This window comes from Sinocyclocheilus rhinocerous, unplaced genomic scaffold (genome assembly GCF_001515625.1).
Source record: "Sinocyclocheilus rhinocerous isolate Xijiao unplaced genomic scaffold, SAMN03320098_v1.1 scaffold1666, whole genome shotgun sequence".
Lineage (NCBI taxonomy): Eukaryota > Metazoa > Chordata > Actinopteri > Cypriniformes > Cyprinidae > Sinocyclocheilus > Sinocyclocheilus rhinocerous.
Window position 1 is genome coordinate 216,475 of NW_015628700.1, and position 19,534 is coordinate 236,008.

The window sequence follows — 19,534 nt, forward strand, 5'->3', positions numbered from 1 at the left end:
GTGTTTGTATTTATATATAATAAATATACACAGTGTACATGCATATATGTGACCCTGGACCACAAAACCAGTCATAAGGGTCAATTTTTCGAAATCAAGCTGAATAAATAAGCTTTCAATTTATGTATGGTTTGTTATGATAGGGCAATATTTGGCCGAGATACAACTATTTGAAAATCTGGAATCTGAGGGTGCAAAAAAATCTAAATATTGAGAAAATCACCTTTAAAGTTGTCCAAATGAAGTTCTTAGCAATGCATATTACTAATCCAAAATTAAGTTTTAATATATTTACAGTAGGAAATTTACAAAATATCTTCATGGAACATGATCTTTACTTAATATCCTAATGATTTTTGGCATAAAAGAAAAAACGATAGTTTTGACACATACAATGTATTTTTCGCCATTGCTACAAATATACCTGTGTGACTTACGACTGGTTTTGTGGTCCAGGGTCACAACCCCTCCTCCTCCTCCTCCTCCCCTTCTGCCCTCCCTGTAGAAGCTTCCCAGTCCTTTGGAAACCACAGTGCCTCCTCTGGAGAGATGAGTCTGCATCAGCCGCAGCAGCAGGGGTCCGAGAGGGACCTTCCCTCCGCCGTCTCAACCGTCAGTCTGCCCTCCGTACGGAAGACGCCTAAAAAGCGCCGCATCTCGCTGCGCTCTCTATTCCGCCGGCGCTGCGGTGACCCCAAATCCCGCAAGTCACGGGCACTGGCCGCCGGAGTGGACGGCATCGCCAGTGTGGAGAGCGTGCACTCGGAAATGTGCCAGCAGCAGGATCACGCCTCGGCGCTTTCTGCACCCGGTGTGGCCTCCACCTCATCTTCATCTTCCTCATCCTCAGCCTCCACCTCTGAACTGCTGGAGTGCCCGCTGTGCCTGCTGCGCCACACCAGAGACCGCTTCCCTGACATCATGACATGCCACCACCGCTCTTGTGCCGACTGCCTCCGACAGTATCTGCGCATCGAGATCTCTGAGAGCAGGGTCAACATCAGCTGCCCAGAGTGTATTTTGGATGTGATTAATCGTTTGACAGCACTACTTTTTATATAGTAATACATATCTCATACTACTTACTAGAGTTGATAAAGAAATTAACTAATTGATTTTTTTTCGTTGCACCTAAAATAAAAAAATTGTAATTATAAATATGTTGACGTCTCAAATTATTGTAGAATCAATATAAAATGTCTTTCAAATGAGGTCATCTGTCTTCCACTGTCTCACTCAGTCCTGTCTCTGTTTCTTCACAGATCAGGTCGAGATCCAGCCTGGTGACTCCAAACAGACCTGTGTGTCCCAGCTTGAGCTGCCTGGCTCAAGGGAGCAGCTTGCAGAGAGTTCACCGCCATGTCTTAACACCTCACGCTCCCCTCTGAAAACCCTGTCCCCCCTTCCCTCTCTCTCCCCTCCCTCCCCCCATCATGACATGCCACCACCGCTCTTGTGCCGACTGCCTCCGACAGTATCTGCGCATCGAGATCTCTGAGAGCAGGGTCAACATCAGCTGCCCAGAGTGCTCGGAGCGCTTCAACCCCCACGACATCCGCATGATACTCAACGACCGTGTGCTCATGGAGAAATATGAGGAGTTCATGCTGCGCCGCTGGCTGGTGGCCGACCCTGACTGCCGCTGGTGCCCTGCTCCAGACTGCGGGTAAGGGCAATTTTATTACAATTCTATTTGAGATTTTTCTATATATGCACTGCTGTTTAAAAGTTTGGAGTTAAGATTAAGAAAACTGTTTATGAAAGCCATCTCGTTTTTAGTGAAAATAAATTTTAAAAACCTAATACAATTTGTTAAATTTGTCTTGCCATGAAAATAGCCACAGAAGCTGGCATGGTATTAAAACAAACAAACATGAAAGCCATCTCTTATTTACATTTACATTTACATTTAGTCATTTAGCAGACGCTTTTATCCAAAGCGACTTACAAATGAGGACAATAAAAGCAGTCAAAACTAACAAAAGAGCAACAATATATAAGTGCAAATGTACTAAGCTTTTTATATTCGTCTAACAAAACTCAAATTAAATTCAGCTGGACACACTTTCCTGTTTATCACACCAAATGGCTAAGCAAAGCGCACGACACTGACAAGGTACGCGATACAGTACGAGACCTTATGCTGCATTCATTTGATCAAAAACACAGTAAAAACAGCAATGTTGTGAAAAATTATTACAATTTAAATTAATTGTTTTCTATTTGAATATATTTTAAAATGTAATTTATTTCTTTGATGCAAAGCTGAATTTTCACCATCATTACTTCAGTCCTCAGTGTCACATGATCCTTCAGAAATCATTCTGATATGATGATTTGCTGCTCAATAAACATTTCTGGTTATCAATGCTGAAATCAGTTGTGAATTCTACATTTTTGTAGAAACCATTATACTTTTTTTTTTTTTTTTCAGAATGCTTAGATGAAAAAGTTTAAAAGAAAAGCACTTATTTGAAATAGAAATCTTTTGTAACATAAATGTCTTTACTGTCATATTTGATCAATTTAATGCATCCTTGTTGAAATAATAAACATTAGTTTCTTACTACATATATATTCCATTTATAAATTATATATGTTCCTGTGTATGTGTTTTAAAATAAATTATATAATTTTTAGTTTATTATATTAGTACATCAAATAAACTAAACAAAAATGAGAAACATTTCCATGGCAACTAGCTGAAAAAAATTGTGTGTGTGTATATATATATAATTTATTTATTTATTTCAGGTAATGTTTATTTTATTTCAAGTGACAAATTTTCATGGTATTATATGATGATATAGCATCTTTGCATTGTACACCCTTTGTGGTATTCCTTATGTCATGGATACAGCACAATGCTGACATCCTGTTGCTATAGCATAGCTATAGCATGATAGGAGTTGGGATTTCCATGACACATTTTTTTCCCTGGTTGGGTCTAAATGGCTGCTCTGGTTTTAACTGCATGGCTGTGATGTTGCCACAGCTGCTTTGTGTTGCCACAGCTGCTATCACTGCATGTGCGTGTATTTGCTTATTTGTGGCCTGTTTGTTCTTAGAAGAAGTAGAGGTCATTTTGTGTTAATGTGTGAGCATTTATAAACAGCCTCTTACCTAAATTGACTTTAGCCAAGTCAGCTAGTATATTTACCTGCACAGTTATTATCAAGCTACAGTGTAGTCGAGCTACAGTTTTAATCGGTTTGTCAGAGTAAACCTGATACGTAATTGAAATTTAAGTCAGACTAAAGTGTGCACATGATATAAAAAAAATGAAAAAAAAGTTTTTGTCCAATTGAAATAGAATTGTACGTGAATTTACACTATTGTTCAAAAGTTTGGGGTAGGTAAGATTTTTGTAAATGTTTTTGAAAGAAGTCTGGCTGCATATTTTAATAAATACTGTAAAACAGAAATATTATTGTGATGTAAAGCTGATTTTTCAGCATCATTACTCCAGTCTTCAGTGCCACATGATCCTTCAGAAATCATTCTAATATGCTGATTCAAAGTATACAAAGACATCTTTGATTAATTTATTGCCTTTTTTTTTTTTTTTTTTTAGTTTCAAAACTTACTGGCCCCAACATTTGGAATGGTAGTGTAAAAGTACTTATTGAATGTGTTGCAGAAGGGATAAATAATTAATTATAAAGAGGCTCCAGAGAGTTCTGACTTGTAACTTAATTATAATTGCAATTATTGGTCAGGGATTCAGCTTTTCTCCTGTTGAATCTTTTTTATATATTTTTTTTTTCTTTACTTCTCCCCCGGGCTCGGGCTCTGAGCCAAATATATTTTGGACATCATCTGAAGTTAGCACAAGCCAAAGGCGCAGTATTGTGTTGTGATCAGCGGTTTTGGAGGCCTGACACGGGTGACACTGTCACTTTGAATGGAGTCTTTTATCAGGCCAGTGGAGAGCCTGGCAGCAGATCTTGTCATGCTACGCACTCATCTCTGCACAGATCTGCACCCAGCTGTGCCCTGTGTTTCAATGATAACAACCTTTTGAGCTGCCTGTTTTCTCTTGTCGTCTTTGGTTATTGTGTGCACTTGTTTATTTTTTTAGTAGGCGCTATTACACCTGTCACTTTGGAGGATGTGTATATTTGTGTGCATAACAAAGAGCTTTCCCCAGATACATAGAGAAATTAGGTACTTTTTGTTAGGTACTTTTTAAACACGTGTCAAAACATCAGTGTAGGAAACAAGAACTAGTCTAAATGTCATGGCAGGTTTGGTTGCAGTTTTATATATGTTGAGGTATGCTTTGATGGGTGATGAGAGAGATATTTCTGGAAATTGATAAATGGCTCGTCATATCAAGAAGATATTTGTTTGCATGCTAAATCTGTGAAACAGGGTTTTGTATTGTCCTGGAAGTCTTTGTGCTTGAGGGCCAATCATCAGACACAGATAAACCAAAAAAAAAGGAACTTCTAATAACACAGTTTTTCATTAACATCCGTTTTCAACATTGATAATAATCAGAAATGTTTCTTGAGGAGCAAATCAGCATATTAGAATGATTTCTGAAGGATCATGTGACCCTGATCCTTTCAGCTTTGCATCACAAAAATAAATGACTTTTTAAAATATATGCACATAGAAAACCGCCCTTTTTAAATTTTAGGAATCAAGTTTACAGTTTTTACTGTATTTTTGATCAAATAAACGCAGCCTTGGTGAGCATGAGACTTCTTTAAAAAGCATTTTAAAACACCTTAATGGCCGCTAAAAAAATAGAAATTACATCTTAATTAAATCAAATTTTTTACTGTATTTTATCAAATAAATACAGCTTTGGTGCGCATAAACTTTCAAAAAGTAAAAAAAAAAAAAAGACAAAAGAGGTGCAGACTGTGTGAATATTCTCATTTCTCTTTTCTGTTATAGCCATTTTTCCCCTCAGCTAGGAAACATATAGATAGGGTTATTGTTTAATTAAGTAAAGTGAAATTGTTGGTTCCCCCAAAATTAAGTAGACTTGACCATCTCCAAGAGAAGACGCTGATCAGAATGAGGGCCTTTCTGGCCATCAGACGTTGGAGTGTGTTCCTGGTTAATGTGAACAGCAGGCAGAGTGAGTTGCATTGATTCTGCATTGTTGCAGGGTTGGCTGAGAGTTCGCTGTCTTGGAAGACAAATATGCAGTGTTTAAAAAAAAAAAGTGGAAAAGCTTTGTTCAATGTTTTATGCTGTGTGGCGCATGCAAGGCTTTCTTTGTGCTGTGGTGGAGTAGTCTTGTTTGACTTTTGTTCTGGTGCTGTCACTATCCTTATTTTGACATTACTATCTTTTGTTAGGGGTTCATTGTAGATCAGACGGGGGGCATCTCATGTCTCCAGCATTGTGTTTACTCTTACACTCTCAGAGTCATGTAGAAATATGGGCAACTCCAATAACAAAGGCCACTTTGTTTTTGGAAACCGATGTAGTGGAGGCTTTTCTCAGACGGAAAACCAGCAGTTGACCAGATGACAGCGTTAGCTTCTTTTGTATCAAATTATATATTGTGTAATTATGTCAATCCACCTGCAGACTCATGAGGTTTGATGAGGCTGGAATAACTGACTGATCCTGTAGTGCACATTCAGGATCTTTTCTCAGCTTCTAGTGTTTTTTTCACATGATAATGAGTGTTAAAGGCTCTTATGTAACTCTTTGTCCAGCACGCACATCACTTGTGATCCTGTCGCTGTCTCTCAAATATGTCCATCTGCATGTTGTGACTTTACAACAACCATTAGCTCTGCAGACAAGCACAACTTCCAGCGCCATTTAATAGGTTCTCATTAATAATGATCGGGTCACAATGGCCAGTGCCTGCTGTAATTGATGATGCCTTCAGTTCAGATTAGCAGGGCTATTAATCTAGATTGACCATCATCGACTTGCGTTGTTACCAGATAGCTGCAGCTGTTTTGGATAATGTGGTCATTGATCATACTCTGGTTTGGAGATTTGAACAAACATGAAGTATTAGTTAACTGTGCTAATACTAATAGAGATTTTCTTCTTGTTTGATGATATGTATAAGCTAATGCATCGTGTATAGCTGAGAAAGTGTTTGTCTGTTTGATTTGACAGGTATGCAGTCATTGCCTTCGGTTGTGCCAGCTGTCCAAAGATCACGTGTGGTCGAGAGGGCTGTGGGACTGAGTTCTGTTACCACTGTAAACAGCTGTGGCACCCAAATCAGACCTGCGACGCCGCCCGACAGCAGAGAGCTCAGAGTCTCCGGCTGAGACCCTTCAGATCCTCGTCACTCAGCTACAGCCAGGAGAGCGGCGCTGCTAGTGAGCCCACCGAACACACACACACACACACACACACACACACAAACTGTTAAATCCCATGCACTACTGCAGTGGATTTGTCAACTATACTGTAAAAAATAAATCTGTAAAATAACAGAAAAGGTCCTGGCAGTTCATTACATGGGACATTTCCCATGGGTCTTGGCATTATGAAAATTAAAAACCACTGCCTCTAAAATCAAACCAATCGAATTAGTGGTGGGCAATATTAGAAAAATATAACTTTTTTTCCCAGCAAGAATTGCAATGTTATCTCCATTCTTTTTCATGTTGGTTTTTAAGGCTATTTTTACTTTTACTGAGCAGTACAAACTATCAGTCCCTGCAACTAATATAAGTAAAAAGTTTTCAAGCTTCTTAAAGACAAGTAAACAGTCAATCGAACAAGCAATAGAACAAATACATACAACGGATCAAAAAATACAAATTAAATGAAATTGTTTTTCAGGTAAGTCTGTCTGACAGTATTCAGATTAGAAATACTACAGAAATTGAATAAAGTAATCAAATGCAAAATACAACACTGTATGAATAAAAGTGATAAGTGATTTTTCTCTTTTTCTCTTGTTTGTTTCTAAATCAAATGCTCTCTAATCAACTGACACATTGTGGTTTGTACCAAATCTTCAAACCTAGTATGAAAACGCCCTAAATCTCGTAAATGTCAACCAGCAGTGGTTTTAACCGCTCTGTCTGTGTCTCTCTAAGCCGATGACATAAAGCCATGTCCCCGCTGTGCGGCCTACATCATCAAGATGAACGATGGGAGCTGTAATCACATGACCTGCGCTGTTTGCGGCTGTGAGTTCTGCTGGCTGTGTATGAAGGAGATCTCTGACCTGCACTACTTAAGGTCAGTGTCCTGAACACCACTGCAGTGTTGACATCAATCAGACATCTAAATTTAACTGCATTATTGACAGTTGACCTGAGAACGGATGAAGGCCAAAGCTGCAGTCATCAGAATTATTTTTGTGCTAAGGTTACATTTCTACATTTTGTAACTTCTCTGTTCCTGACACAGTCCTTCAGGATGCACGTTCTGGGGTAAGAAGCCTTGGAGCAGGAAGAAGAAAATCCTGTGGCAGTTGGGCACACTTGTGGGCGCTCCGGTTGGCATTGCACTGATTGCTGGCATTGCCATACCTGCAATGATCATTGGGATTCCTGTGTATGTGGGCAAAAAGGTGGGTGGCTAAATTAAACACTGTGGAGAATGAAGAGTGAGGTTTTAATTTATTTGTTTTCAAACCCAATCTTTTGAACTGATTGCAAGATATGAAATTGGATACATCATCCTATTTGGTATACCTGCACCAGCTCCATAGTAAAGATGAGAATCAGCTTGGTGCCAAGAGATTTTCTGTCATTGTGAGTAGCTGTCATTGTGAAAAAAGAGGACTGAGATCTAGAAACGGTCTCTGTTGATTGCAGGATGCTAAACTCATAAAAAGCTAACAGTTAGTTTTTACTCTGAAGACTTTAAAACTATTCTTTTCAATAACCATATCAGTAACCATTTTTTTTTTTTTAACTCTTTCCACTCTCATAGGCCATGTTTCCACTGTATTTGACCCATTCAAAAGGACTATAAAATAATGATTTTGTGTTTTTATTTAATTTTTTTATAGTTTTATATTAATAATATATAATTATATTATATTATGCTGTAAAATAAAAACAGCATTTAAAACAGTAATACAATTTTTATAATAAAACTGTAAAATTACAATACTAATATTTTAAATCTTATTTTCTGCATTTTTAGCAGCGTTACAGTGTTCACACCGAGCCATGTTGCAATTATATATTTGGTTTTGATAGATTGCACGGCTTAAAATCTGATCTGACCATTAAAACTGAAACTCATTTTTATCTAGTTTAAAAATTATATCCCATGTTGCCTGTGTGTACAAAGCCTGCATATATTTTAATAACATTCATGAATGCTAATGATTCTGATAATAGTGCATAATCTTAGTCATCAGTAATCATTAGAAAGTCATTACAGTACTGTATTATCAGCCTTAACTTGGATTGAACTCACTGGCACATGGCGTGGGCTAAATTGACGAAAAATTTTTGACAGTTGATTAATTTGGCAGCATTTCCTGTGACAGCTTCTGTTGTGAACCAGTTTCTCCAAATGCCTTTGTCATGACTACAAGATAATAAGGGCTTTTGTTTTATCCGACTAGAAGAGCACTGCTTATTATAAACACTTTTAGAAACTGGTGCCAGCATGTTAAAATCAGTTTGACAAGCGCTATTTTTACATCTGTATTAATAGATTTAAAGATTTATATGTCCAGCAAATAGCAGTGATGTAGTATAATTTAGTGTATTACATTAAGGATTTGGTTTTGCGCGAGTTAATATGCAGCCTGTCTCTGAACCAGATTAATCCACTGCAAACTGGGTCACTTGTACAATGATTAATAACACGTCAGATATGTGCTGTTCAGTCTGAATTTCATTATGAAGGGATTTCCATAACCTCTGTTTATCTGACCTGAATCCTAACTGAGTGCTGCATTGTGAAATATGAATGATGGCAGAGGGATGTGTTTATTCACTCAGTCTTTGAATCCATCTGCTTCAGATTCATAATCGTTATGAGGGGAAGGACATCTCCAAGCACAAGAGAAACCTTGTCATAGCCGGCGGGGTGACATTGTCAGTGATCGTGTCTCCAGTGGTTGCTGCCGTCACTGTTGGTAAGCAGACTTCTTTCTTTTTTCTGTCTGATGATTCACATTATGATTTGAATTGCAGTTTGTTTTATGAAATAATTTGTTTGTTCTAAACCCATAAACCTATATTAAATGTCTGCAATTAATTTAGCCCCAACTAACTTTTTAATTAGGCTTATACACAACGCATTAAGCTTGCCTAAAAATGTAATACTAAAGACTGTTTAATCAAGCATCATAACTGTAATAACTACAATATATTAGTGTCCACACCATTGCACGATAGCCTGGACATTGTGGAATCAAAGGTATCAAACAAGCAGACGCTCCTGCTAAAGAAGCACTTTCCACAGATTTTATGTTTCATAAATCCCTCCGATCTTAAAACTGCTAAAGTATCTAACATCAACAAATGGTAAAATGGATGTGATCAGTGTACCAACAACAACCTATGAAATCGCATCTTTGTTTTCAGTAATTGTTGGGATCAGATCTACATAATATACATGATGCCAAATAAGATATTGCAGAATCATGCACAAGTTCTTAATATCAAATGAAGATCCACAAATATGCACTTCATGACCACTATCTACCATCTCTTAAACGTTTTATTAAATTGTGCTGGTTTAAGCTCTCTTAGGAAATTATATTACCTTCCAAACACACTCAAATGTTTTTTGACAGTTTCAGCCCTGAGTTTTTAAACCTTATAGGTTTTGAAATTGCTCTTTTATACTATTTGAACTTGTTACTAACCATGAAAATAACAAAGGAAGCTGATATGGTGTTAAAACACCAACCAACAACCCAATGCACGATAATGATCTGTTCATAACAGGGCTCTAGACTCATTCTTCCCACTTTCTCAGGTCGCATAATTTGGTCGCGATTTTTTATTAATTTTTTTGCTACAACAATCAATGCATGCTGATGAACTTTTATCAGAGTTTATAGTTATATGGTAACGAAAGTGTTCAACATTCAACCCGTTCTTTTTCATCAGTAGTATTATTTGTGATTTAAATTTTGTGAACGGGAGTTCCTCTTTTGCTGTGTTATAAGCCAGGCTTTGGACGCTTTCACTTTCGAATTCATGATCTTGGTGTCACGTTTTACAAAAAAAGATAATTGTCTGTTTTGCTTATATCTACACACCTTTCACTTTTTAAGACTAAAACAAAAGATGGATTCATTGTTATTCTTAATTAAAAAGCACAACAACAATAAAACAGTAGGCTAAAATGACAAACTAGTTTGCATAGCATTTATTAACAAAAATGAATAAGATGAGGCATGGCATACACCACATGCTGTATTATATACTGACTAATAAATTACAGAATGTTTAGCAAACACTGAGGAATCAAATAGCCTAAATAAAAAAACAAAACAAAAAATAAAGAAAGCCTCCATAGCGTAACGTGAGGTAAACCGCAAAGATAACAAGCTTTTTAAAACAAAAACAAAAAGAAAAGTAAAACTAAACTTGCTACTCGCACATTATCCAAAAATTGTCGCAAATGCGAGCATTTTGGTCGCAGTCTAGAGCCTTGCATAAGCAGCACAAGCTGCAGTTTTGTCATCTGCCACTTTAATTGCTCACGCTTATTAAAGTCGGGTGATTCGCTGTCAATGTTTTAAGGTTTATCAGCTGGGAAAATTGTTTGGAAAGTGCGTCCAACAATATCGTCCCTCTCTTTCGTTATCGTTATAGTGGCTTTCCCTATTCTCATTGAATTTGGATGATTACTAAAACTTTATAGTTATCGTGCTTTGTGTGAATGGTATTTCCATCAGGAAATGCCAATTTCATTGATAATCTCATCTGGTTTAGAGGTTGCAGTTTTGTGTAAGTGTTATATTGTGTGTCTGTGCAGGGATAGGAGTGCCCATCATGTTGGCATACGTCTACGGTGTGGTGCCCATCTCTCTGTGCCGCAGCGGTGGTTGCGGCGTGTCAGCGGGGAATGGTAAAGGTGTGCGCATTGAGTTCGATGACGAGAACGACATGAACGTGGGCACCGGAGCTGCTGTGACTGGTGAGTGAACCTCACTGAATGCAAACACCTCAATGCCACAGGCTGAGAAGCCAAACAATGTTTAAAGCATTCAGAATCTGTCCTTCTCGCAGTCATCCTCTCATTCACAGTCTCTGTCTTGGCTGTCTTTCCCCCAAGAGTTGTCTATCACATTTCACACTTTCTCTCCTCCTCACTCATGTTTAATTCAAATGTGTGAAGTGAATGTGTTAGATTTACTGGTCCCCCCCACATACTTGCATTGAAGGTGAGGCATATCTAGAGACGGAGTTTATCCTTTTCCAGACACAACTCCTGGAACTCAAGGATCAAGTAGCTTTGTTTCTCAAACACCAAATAATTCCTGTGAAGCTCATGTAACTCTGGGAACAAGTAGCTTTTGTTCTGATGTACAGAGTAAGCCTGAGGCAAAAGGTTTCGAAACATGGTCGTGCTATGTGTAAGAGAAATCAGGTTTCTCAGATTAACGTGTATGTCTAAATGGTTTAAATTTGAATAATCAAAAAGGATGTGTAGCTAAGCAGTTGAGTTCATTAAAACTTGAATTAAAAAATCATTAATAGTGCTGTATGTAGTAGATGCTGAAAACACTGAGCATCATGCATGCTTGAGTTTGGGTAGTCGATGAAACCGTGCCATTCATTTACACAGAAACATGCAAACTTTATATTTGAAGTCTTTTTGCACTTTAAAAGCAGAGTAAGTGATTTTTCAAAAACACTTTAGAAAACTGATTCGGGCCGAATCGCAAAACAAACTTGTAGCCAATCAGCAATAAGGGGCGTGTCTACTCGTGATGTGGAGGAGAGCGCGTTCAGTGCATGGAACGGACATTAGCCGAGCCGAGCGACAGAAAGATAGAGATGGTGGATAAATATCGAATCAGCTACAGACACTAATCCATACTGCAATTTGATTAGCTGTACTTTACGTGTACAGTAAATTCCATTTTTATGACTGCAGTTCATTCGGTATGTTTTGTAGAGCCCTAATCAGGCTTGTAGTGCAAATCTCAAAAACCAAACACTGGAACAGTACTACTGATTGTTTTTTTGTTTTTTTTCCCCCCAGTATGCTTCACACTTTTATGAACTGCTGTAATGACCCCTTTCTATCTATTCTTTTCTATCAGACACCACTTCGGTAGCAGAGACCAGGCATAACCCCAGCATCGGCGAGGGCAGTGTGGGGGGTCTGACGGGCAGCCTGAGTGCCAGCGGGAGCCACATGGAGCGTATTGGAGCAATGAGGGACAACCTGAGCGAGAACGCCAGCACTATGGCCCTCGCCGGGGCCAGCATCACTGGCAGCTTGTCAGGAAGTGCCATGGTCAACTGCTTTAACAGGTCAGTGTCTGCATGTCATTTTGTGCAGTTATTGACCAAAAATGGCCTTTAAGGGGCATGCATTTTTAGGGATGCACGATATTATCAGAACGTTATCGGAATCGGCCAATAAAGGCTCAAAATGTAAACATCGATAAGATGGATAGCTCACATGTGCTCAGGGTTTGATAGTGATAAGATCACACCCACACACGTCAGCACAGTGTGATCATTCTTGAAGCGAACTTTTGCCTGAATGATGGTTAGATTCACCGTTTTGGATCACTGCATTTAATCTGAGAATGTACATTCAGAAGGACACATGTGGTGCGCCAGAGAGTCAACAGTTTCTAGCACAGCGGCGGCAGCTTCCCCCAGGTCCTAATGCACATCTGGTAAGGAGTTTTATTTACTTAGGGGGCGCTGTTGGCCTACTTATAAGCGCAGCGTTTCTGAATAAATGAAGCAATATCGATGTCATAAAATCACGAGTCTGTTTTGATTTAAAGGTCAGAAGCTATTGCTTACATGAATACAAATCACAAACATGACACTTGTAAATTAAATTTACAGATTTATTCATTAATATGTAATATATTTTTTTCAAAGGGATTATGAAAACTTAAATACAAGGTGCTGTAAAAGATTTTTTTGAATTTTTACAGCTCTTTTGCTTTAGAACCATCTATTACTGATAAATCCACAAATAAAATCTTAAGGTTGCAACTACATCTGTCTGAGAAAAAAAAACAGCAGAGATTTATTTTATTAGTTATTTTCAAGGCTTTCAATGTACTCTCATTAGAAACAGAACTTTAATCATGTTTAATACTTCTAACGTAAGTTTTTGCTCAAAACTAACCAAAATTCAAAATAATTTATATTTTCTGCACAGGAGAGACTTGGTGTTGTTTCAAAACAAAGGGAAATGTATATTGGAAATGTATATCGGCATCGGCTATCAGCCAAAATGATTCGAAAAATATAGGCATATCGGCAAAAATCTAATATTGTGCATCCCTATGTAGTGTGATGTGACTATGTGGACATACTATAAAATTCAAATTGCAAAACATCTACCAGAATCCCAAAAGAATGATTAACATTTTAATTTGAACAAATGGCTGTTCTGACTGACATGAACATTCGCATTTGTGTTTCTGGGGCCCCCAACACTGCACATGTTGAGCGTGTCCTCTCACACACTCATTTCAGGTCTTGGACTCTACTAATGAGCTGATGACCTGAATCAGGTGTGTTTGAATAAAGAGACATGCAAAAAGTAAAAGCAACAGGGCTGAGAAATACTGGTCAAGGCAACAGATTTTCTTTAACATAGCGGTGTTTTAATGTCTTTTCCATTGCACTGCAAGAAAACTAGCCAGCCAATAGGATTCATGCTTCTGGTCTCATGCCCAGAACCTCTGTTATTATATAAAACCATGACCTGGTGGCGCTCGTGAACACAGTATTTAGGAAGATGGAAGATCATTCACATGGACCGTCCGTCACATAAAGAGTAGACACATTTTATGCAGGCTATGCACACAAGGAGATCTAACAGCTGGTTTGTGAGATGTCACATTTCCCCCCGGTTTCACAGACAAGGCTTAAGCCTAGTCCCAGTCTAAAATCTTAAAATATGTAAGTGTCATTGTTTTGTCTCAAGACCAGTAAAGCACACCAGTAATGTTTTTTTTCTAAGGCACGTTTATAAAAGCTACTTAAATGTTTTAATTATAAAACGGATAGTTCCGGTCCTTGATTCTGATTGGTTGAGCCGCGTTCGAAGCTGTTGTAAATTACAAACATACACCTTTGTTTACGTTTGTCTGTTGCTCTGCAACCACAACTGATTCTGAGGAGCTACATTGTTTGGCGGAAGAATAATGTTTTTATTTATATCATTACACTTTATTTGCTGTGTTTGATTTTGTGAAACCTTACTACGTATATGAAATAACCGTTTTATAAAAGCAATAAACCCCGTGGTTTTCAGTGAATTTATAACAGCTAAGGAGCGTTGTTAGGCACGACGTGAAGCTGTATTCTAGCTGTAAATTCACTGTAAACCATGGCTTCTTGGGGCTTATTGCTTTATTGAACTATGGCTTAATCCTAAACCCTGTCTGTGAAACCGGGCCTAAATGTTTGTTAGATATTCAAAGACTTGCGTATTTGAGAATTGGTCCCTGAACTAAAGTATTATCAAATAAAGTAGTATATCGTTTGCCTTTCAGTTATTAGGCAGCTTCCAACACTTATGGGCCAAACAGGAAATCTTGCTCCCTGGTAATTAAAAAAATTAATTAAAATACATTTCAGCTTTTGCGATTATATTGGTCAACCACTAGTTGTTTGATAACCACTATAGTGAATACAAAAGTCTCAACAGCTGTTTGAAAACATGTAAATACGATTGGACTTCTCAGCAGGTCTCAGAAATGGAAAGCTGCGCAACACTTTTGTGTAGAAGACTAACAGGGGTATTTCAGTTTTTCCAAAAATAACCTAAAGCCTACTGTTTTCATGCAATGATCTGAACAGACAAATTGCACGTGAAAATTCATGTAGACATTTGGATCAGTTAACAGGCCGTAAAGGGGTCATATAACGATGCTAAAAAGAACATTATTTTGTGTATTTGGCAACCCTCTACATTGCGAGTAAATCACTCGCATATGTGACTAAATCTTCACTCTGGCGACTAAATGATGTCTAATATTAGCCAATGGCTAATAAATTCTCAGATTTTACTCGCCAGTGTGTGAGTTGGAGGCTAAGTATAAGTTTAGCTCAGATATATTTTCACTCACAGAACACTCTGACTGAGCGCTTCAGAGTTTCACTCTCCGTCAAGCGATCTGTGATATTTTTCAGTTCATTTGAATGAATGCGCAGCGCACCTGTGTTTGTGTATTTGCAAAGTGAGAGAGAGAGAGAGAGCGAGAGAGTCTTGCATAACATGCAGAATTGATGTGATGCATGTAAACGATATTCTTTGTTGTATTTTCCTGTCAAAATAACAGAGTTCCTTTGGAATTCTTCAGCTTTTAAGAACTACCGCTTTCTCCGGTAGTGGGCGGAACTAATGCGCAAACGACAATCTCATTGGCTGGTGCTCACCTATTATCGTCCCTGTTTTGATTTAAGCAAATCAGTTCGAGCGAACGCACACAACCTGATTAATATTCATGAATCCAGTAGCTCATTAATGTCAAGCGATCTGTGATATTTTTCTGTTCATCTCAATGGATGCGCAACACACAACGTACCGTAAATTCTAGTGTGAAGGCGCTCGACTCGCCGTCGCTTTGTCTCACACACACACGCAGAGAGAGAAGAAAGAGAATTGACGCGCTACATGTAAACGATATTCTTCGTTGTTTTGACAAGAAAATACAACAGAGTTCCTTTGGAATTCTTCCGCTTTTAAGAACTGCCGGTTTCTCCGGTAGTAGGCGAAACTAATGCGCAAACGGCAATCTCATTGGCTGGCGCTCACCTATTATCGTCCCTGTTTTGATTTCAGCAAATCAGTTCGAGCGAACGTACACAACCTGATTAATATTCATGAATCCAGTAGTTCATTAATCCTTGGTGCGTTTTATATTATTATCTTATCAGTATTTTTGTTATTTTTTTCCCGATTTTTATTTTTTTTGTACAGAAACACTGAATGACCAAAAAAGCACCATCACCAGTCCGAAGTTCAGACTAATATGCATTCATACATGGTTAACAAGTTTTAATTCTAATTACAAAAGTTCTATCATTAAATAACATTGATTATCAACGAGTCTTCACTTTTATAAAGAATATCTCTTTGGGTTTGAGACTTTAGTCTTTGCAACTTTACAGATCTTGTATACTGTATGCACGAACAGCTTGTAACACTCCAAAGACAAAGGAAAACTTGAAATCACATCACATGACTCCTTTAAATGTGCTGTTTGTGTTTCTCAGGTTGGAAGTTCAAGCTGATGTCCAAAAGGAGCGTTGCAGTCTGAGCGGGGAGTCTGGCACCGTCAGTCTGGGGACAATCAGTGACAACGCTAGTACCAAAGCAATGGCTGGATCCATTCTCAATGCCTACCTGCCTCTGGACAGGTCTGTGTTCATATGTGACCCTGGACCACAAAACCAGTCATAAGGGACAATGTTATGAGAAATGAGAGATTTATACATCATCTGAAAGCTGAATAAATGAGCTTTCCATTGATGTATGGTTGGATGTATTGTTAGGAAAGGACAATATTTGGCCGAGATACAACTATTTGAAAATCTGGAATCTGAGGGTGCAAAAACATCTAAATATTGAGAAAATTGCCTTTAAAGTTGTCCAAATGAAGTCCTTAGCTATGCATATTACTAATCAAAAATTAAGTTTTGATATATTTACGGTAGGAAATTTACTAAATATCTTCATGGAACATGATCTTTACTTAATATCCTAATGATTTTTGGCATAAAAGAAAAATCGATCATTTTGAACCATACAATGTATCGTTGGCTATTGCTACAAATATACCTGTGCTACTTAAGACTGGTTTTGTGCTCCAGGGTCACATTTATCCAAAAGAATGTGAGGTGGCTCAGTGATGGAGCTTGAGCTGTCATTAACAGCAGACGTTGTTGTGCAGCAGGGATGGGAACAGTATGGAGGTGCAGGTGGATGTGGAGTCCAAGCGAGGGAAGCTCAGGCACCACAGTGGCAGCAGCAGTATGGACGACGGCAGCAGCGGAGGACACGGGCCCGGCGTTTGCCCCTCCGGCTGTCCCCACGAGGGCAAGTGCGTTACCTCTCGCTGGGCCAAGGAGCCGTCCTCCACCACTTCCTCCTCCTCCGGCAAGAAGTGCAAAGGTAAGCTGCGCAAAAAGAGCGGCGGAACCAAGATCAACGAGACGCGAGAAGACATGGACGCCCAGCTGCTGGAGCGCCGCAGCACCAACTCCAGCGAGTTAGACTCGCCCTCTCTGAGCGGCAGCCTGCCGTCTGTGGCCGACTCACACTCCAGCCACTTCTCAGAGTTCAGCTGCTCCGACCTGGACGCCTGCAGACCGCCCTGCTACGAGTCTCAAGTCCGACAACCCAACACGGGCGGAGCGGTCAGCCCGCTTCCAGAGGTCGAGAATGACCGACTGGAGAACTGTCCCGTTCCGCAAGCTGTGGTCGCCCCTCTGACCCCTGACGGGCCGGCAGAGCGCCCGCTATGCTACATTACGGAGGAGAATGTGAGTTTAATATGCGCGGCTGACGCGGGCCAGAGCTCGCCTAAAGAACGCAATAACAACCTTCCTCAGCCGATTAGTCCTGTGCGTAACGCCTGCGTTCAAACAGAGATATAAGCAGACACACATGCTAGCTTTCACAGCTAACCTTCATTACCAAGGATTGCACACTGAACTGAAGATTTCAAAGCTCGTTTCATGGAGGATTAACATCCCGGTTGGTCGATTTTTTTTTGTTTTGTTTTTTTGAATGTTGGAGAAGGAAGGGCAGGATGCGCCTCAAGGTTTCAGAAAGCTCGCTGTGACCAAAGGTTACCGTTTGACCGACACTCGGTCAGCGCTTACAGTTGGACCGAAGCTCGGATAAGATTCAGAAAGGCAACAGATGAATGTAAGGCGGGAAGTGATGCACAGAGACTGAAGATGCTGATGTAGCTGTCAATCACACATGCCTCTGTTTCAGTGTTCAGTGTCGCTGAGATGAAGAACCTCACCAACGAGGAGTGAGACGTGTCCAGCTCGTTTTTCACCCCAAAATTAAAAGGAAAGAAGAGAAATATCATTCCTTGCATACTGGAAATGAAGCCTCTGTTTAGGACGAGTTTGTTTTGTGACATTTTCATGTTAATTAAAGGGATAGTTCACCCAAAAATGAACATTGTCATCATTCACCCTCATGCTGTTTCAAGCCTGTATTTCTTATGTGGAACATAAGAAGATTTTGAAGATATATTTTGAAAATACTATTGAAGTCAATGGGAACCAAAACGGTTTGGTTACCAACATTCTTCAAAATATCTTTTATGAACTCGAATAGGTTTGGAACAACATGAGGATGAGTAAATGATGACTGAATTCTCATTTTTGGGTGGGTTTAAGCACATTTTTCTCCCTCTTTCTCTTTATTGTAGTATAGTTTTTGTAATTCCTGATTATTCTTACTAGATTCTTAATACTATAAAACAGTATTTTGTTTCTGTATTACTGTGTAAAAAAAAAAAAAAGAAAGAAAAAATCAGCAGTACAAATGCTACCATTATTTAAATGTATATAATTTTTGCATTACAGTAATAAGATTTTTTTTCCCAGTAATACAGTCATTCGAATTGGGAGGGAAAATGTGCTTAACTTTCATGAAAATGTCACAAACCTTATCGTTTCTACAAATAGGCTTCATTTTCTTTAAATGTAATTTTGGACTGAAATATGACCATGACGCGTTTTTGACAGATACCATGCGACTGACAGGAGCACCTTCACTACACGTGTACACGCATATACTCTCAGTTAGCCAGCATATAGCTTTAGTTGGAGGAGTCTGGCAACGAGGAAGTCTGGGGGGTCCGATGCCCTTATCGAGATGTTCATACAAGATGAGCTCATGAGGGACCAGGCAATAGTTTTAGTTTCTTGGGCTACTTTTCATTTCTCTCGTCTGGTGTCACTGCGTATTTTCCATTTTTGGGAAAAGTAGATGTGTTGAAGCCACTGCTTCGGTGAGGAGCTGGACGAAGCCGTGTCGCGCCCCCTGCTGGTAGGACGGGGAACTTGACCAAACCCTTTCATGGGAGGAAGCGAGTCTGGCTGTTTAAAAAAAGAATAAGTCGTCCATGAATCAGAAAGATCTGCATCCTGTTTAAAACAAGAAAATTCAACTACTTTCATTGTAAAGGCTATGATGGTAATCACATTCAGGTTGTTTCAACTGATTAAGTGAATTTTTTTTTTCATCTGTATTGACTCATGGTGCCTTTTGGATCATAGATGAACCACATTTGTTTTCCGGTTTGTGTCTTATGAATTCAAAAGTACTGGACGAGGCTGCGTTGAATGTTAGCGAGGCGGCGTAGCATCGTTTCCTAGCGTCCCTGGGACGACACATCCGACCGCCTACCAAAGACAGCACTCAG

The 19,534-nt window shown here is 39.1% G+C and overlaps 1 protein-coding gene across 1 annotated transcript; it reads left to right on the forward strand.

The window, feature by feature from the left end:
- The first annotated feature begins 470 nt into the window (after nt 1-470).
- Nucleotides 471-18,168, forward strand: LOC107738318 (E3 ubiquitin-protein ligase RNF19A-like). Its single transcript, XM_016550054.1, has 10 exons — nt 471-926; nt 1,439-1,666; nt 6,103-6,311; nt 7,041-7,185; nt 7,357-7,519; nt 8,935-9,049; nt 10,906-11,067; nt 12,200-12,413; nt 16,359-16,502; nt 17,039-18,168. Exons 1-10 carry the CDS (start codon nt 550-552, stop codon nt 17,739-17,741), a joined length of 2,460 nt encoding a protein of 819 aa, XP_016405540.1. The 5' UTR covers nt 471-549; the 3' UTR covers nt 17,742-18,168.
- The last annotated feature ends 1,366 nt before the right edge of the window (nt 18,169-19,534 follow it).

Coding starts and splice junctions, on each gene's coding strand:
- LOC107738318 (XM_016550054.1), top strand. CDS start 550: ATGAGTCTGCATCAGCCGCAGCAGCAGGGGTCCGAGAGGGACCTTCCC. Junction 1,667..6,102: donor TGCCCTGCTCCAGACTGCGG/GTAAGGGCAATT, acceptor TTGATTTGACAG/GTATGCAGTCATTGCCTTCG. Junction 12,414..16,358: donor ATGGTCAACTGCTTTAACAG/GTCAGTGTCTGC, acceptor TGTGTTTCTCAG/GTTGGAAGTTCAAGCTGATG.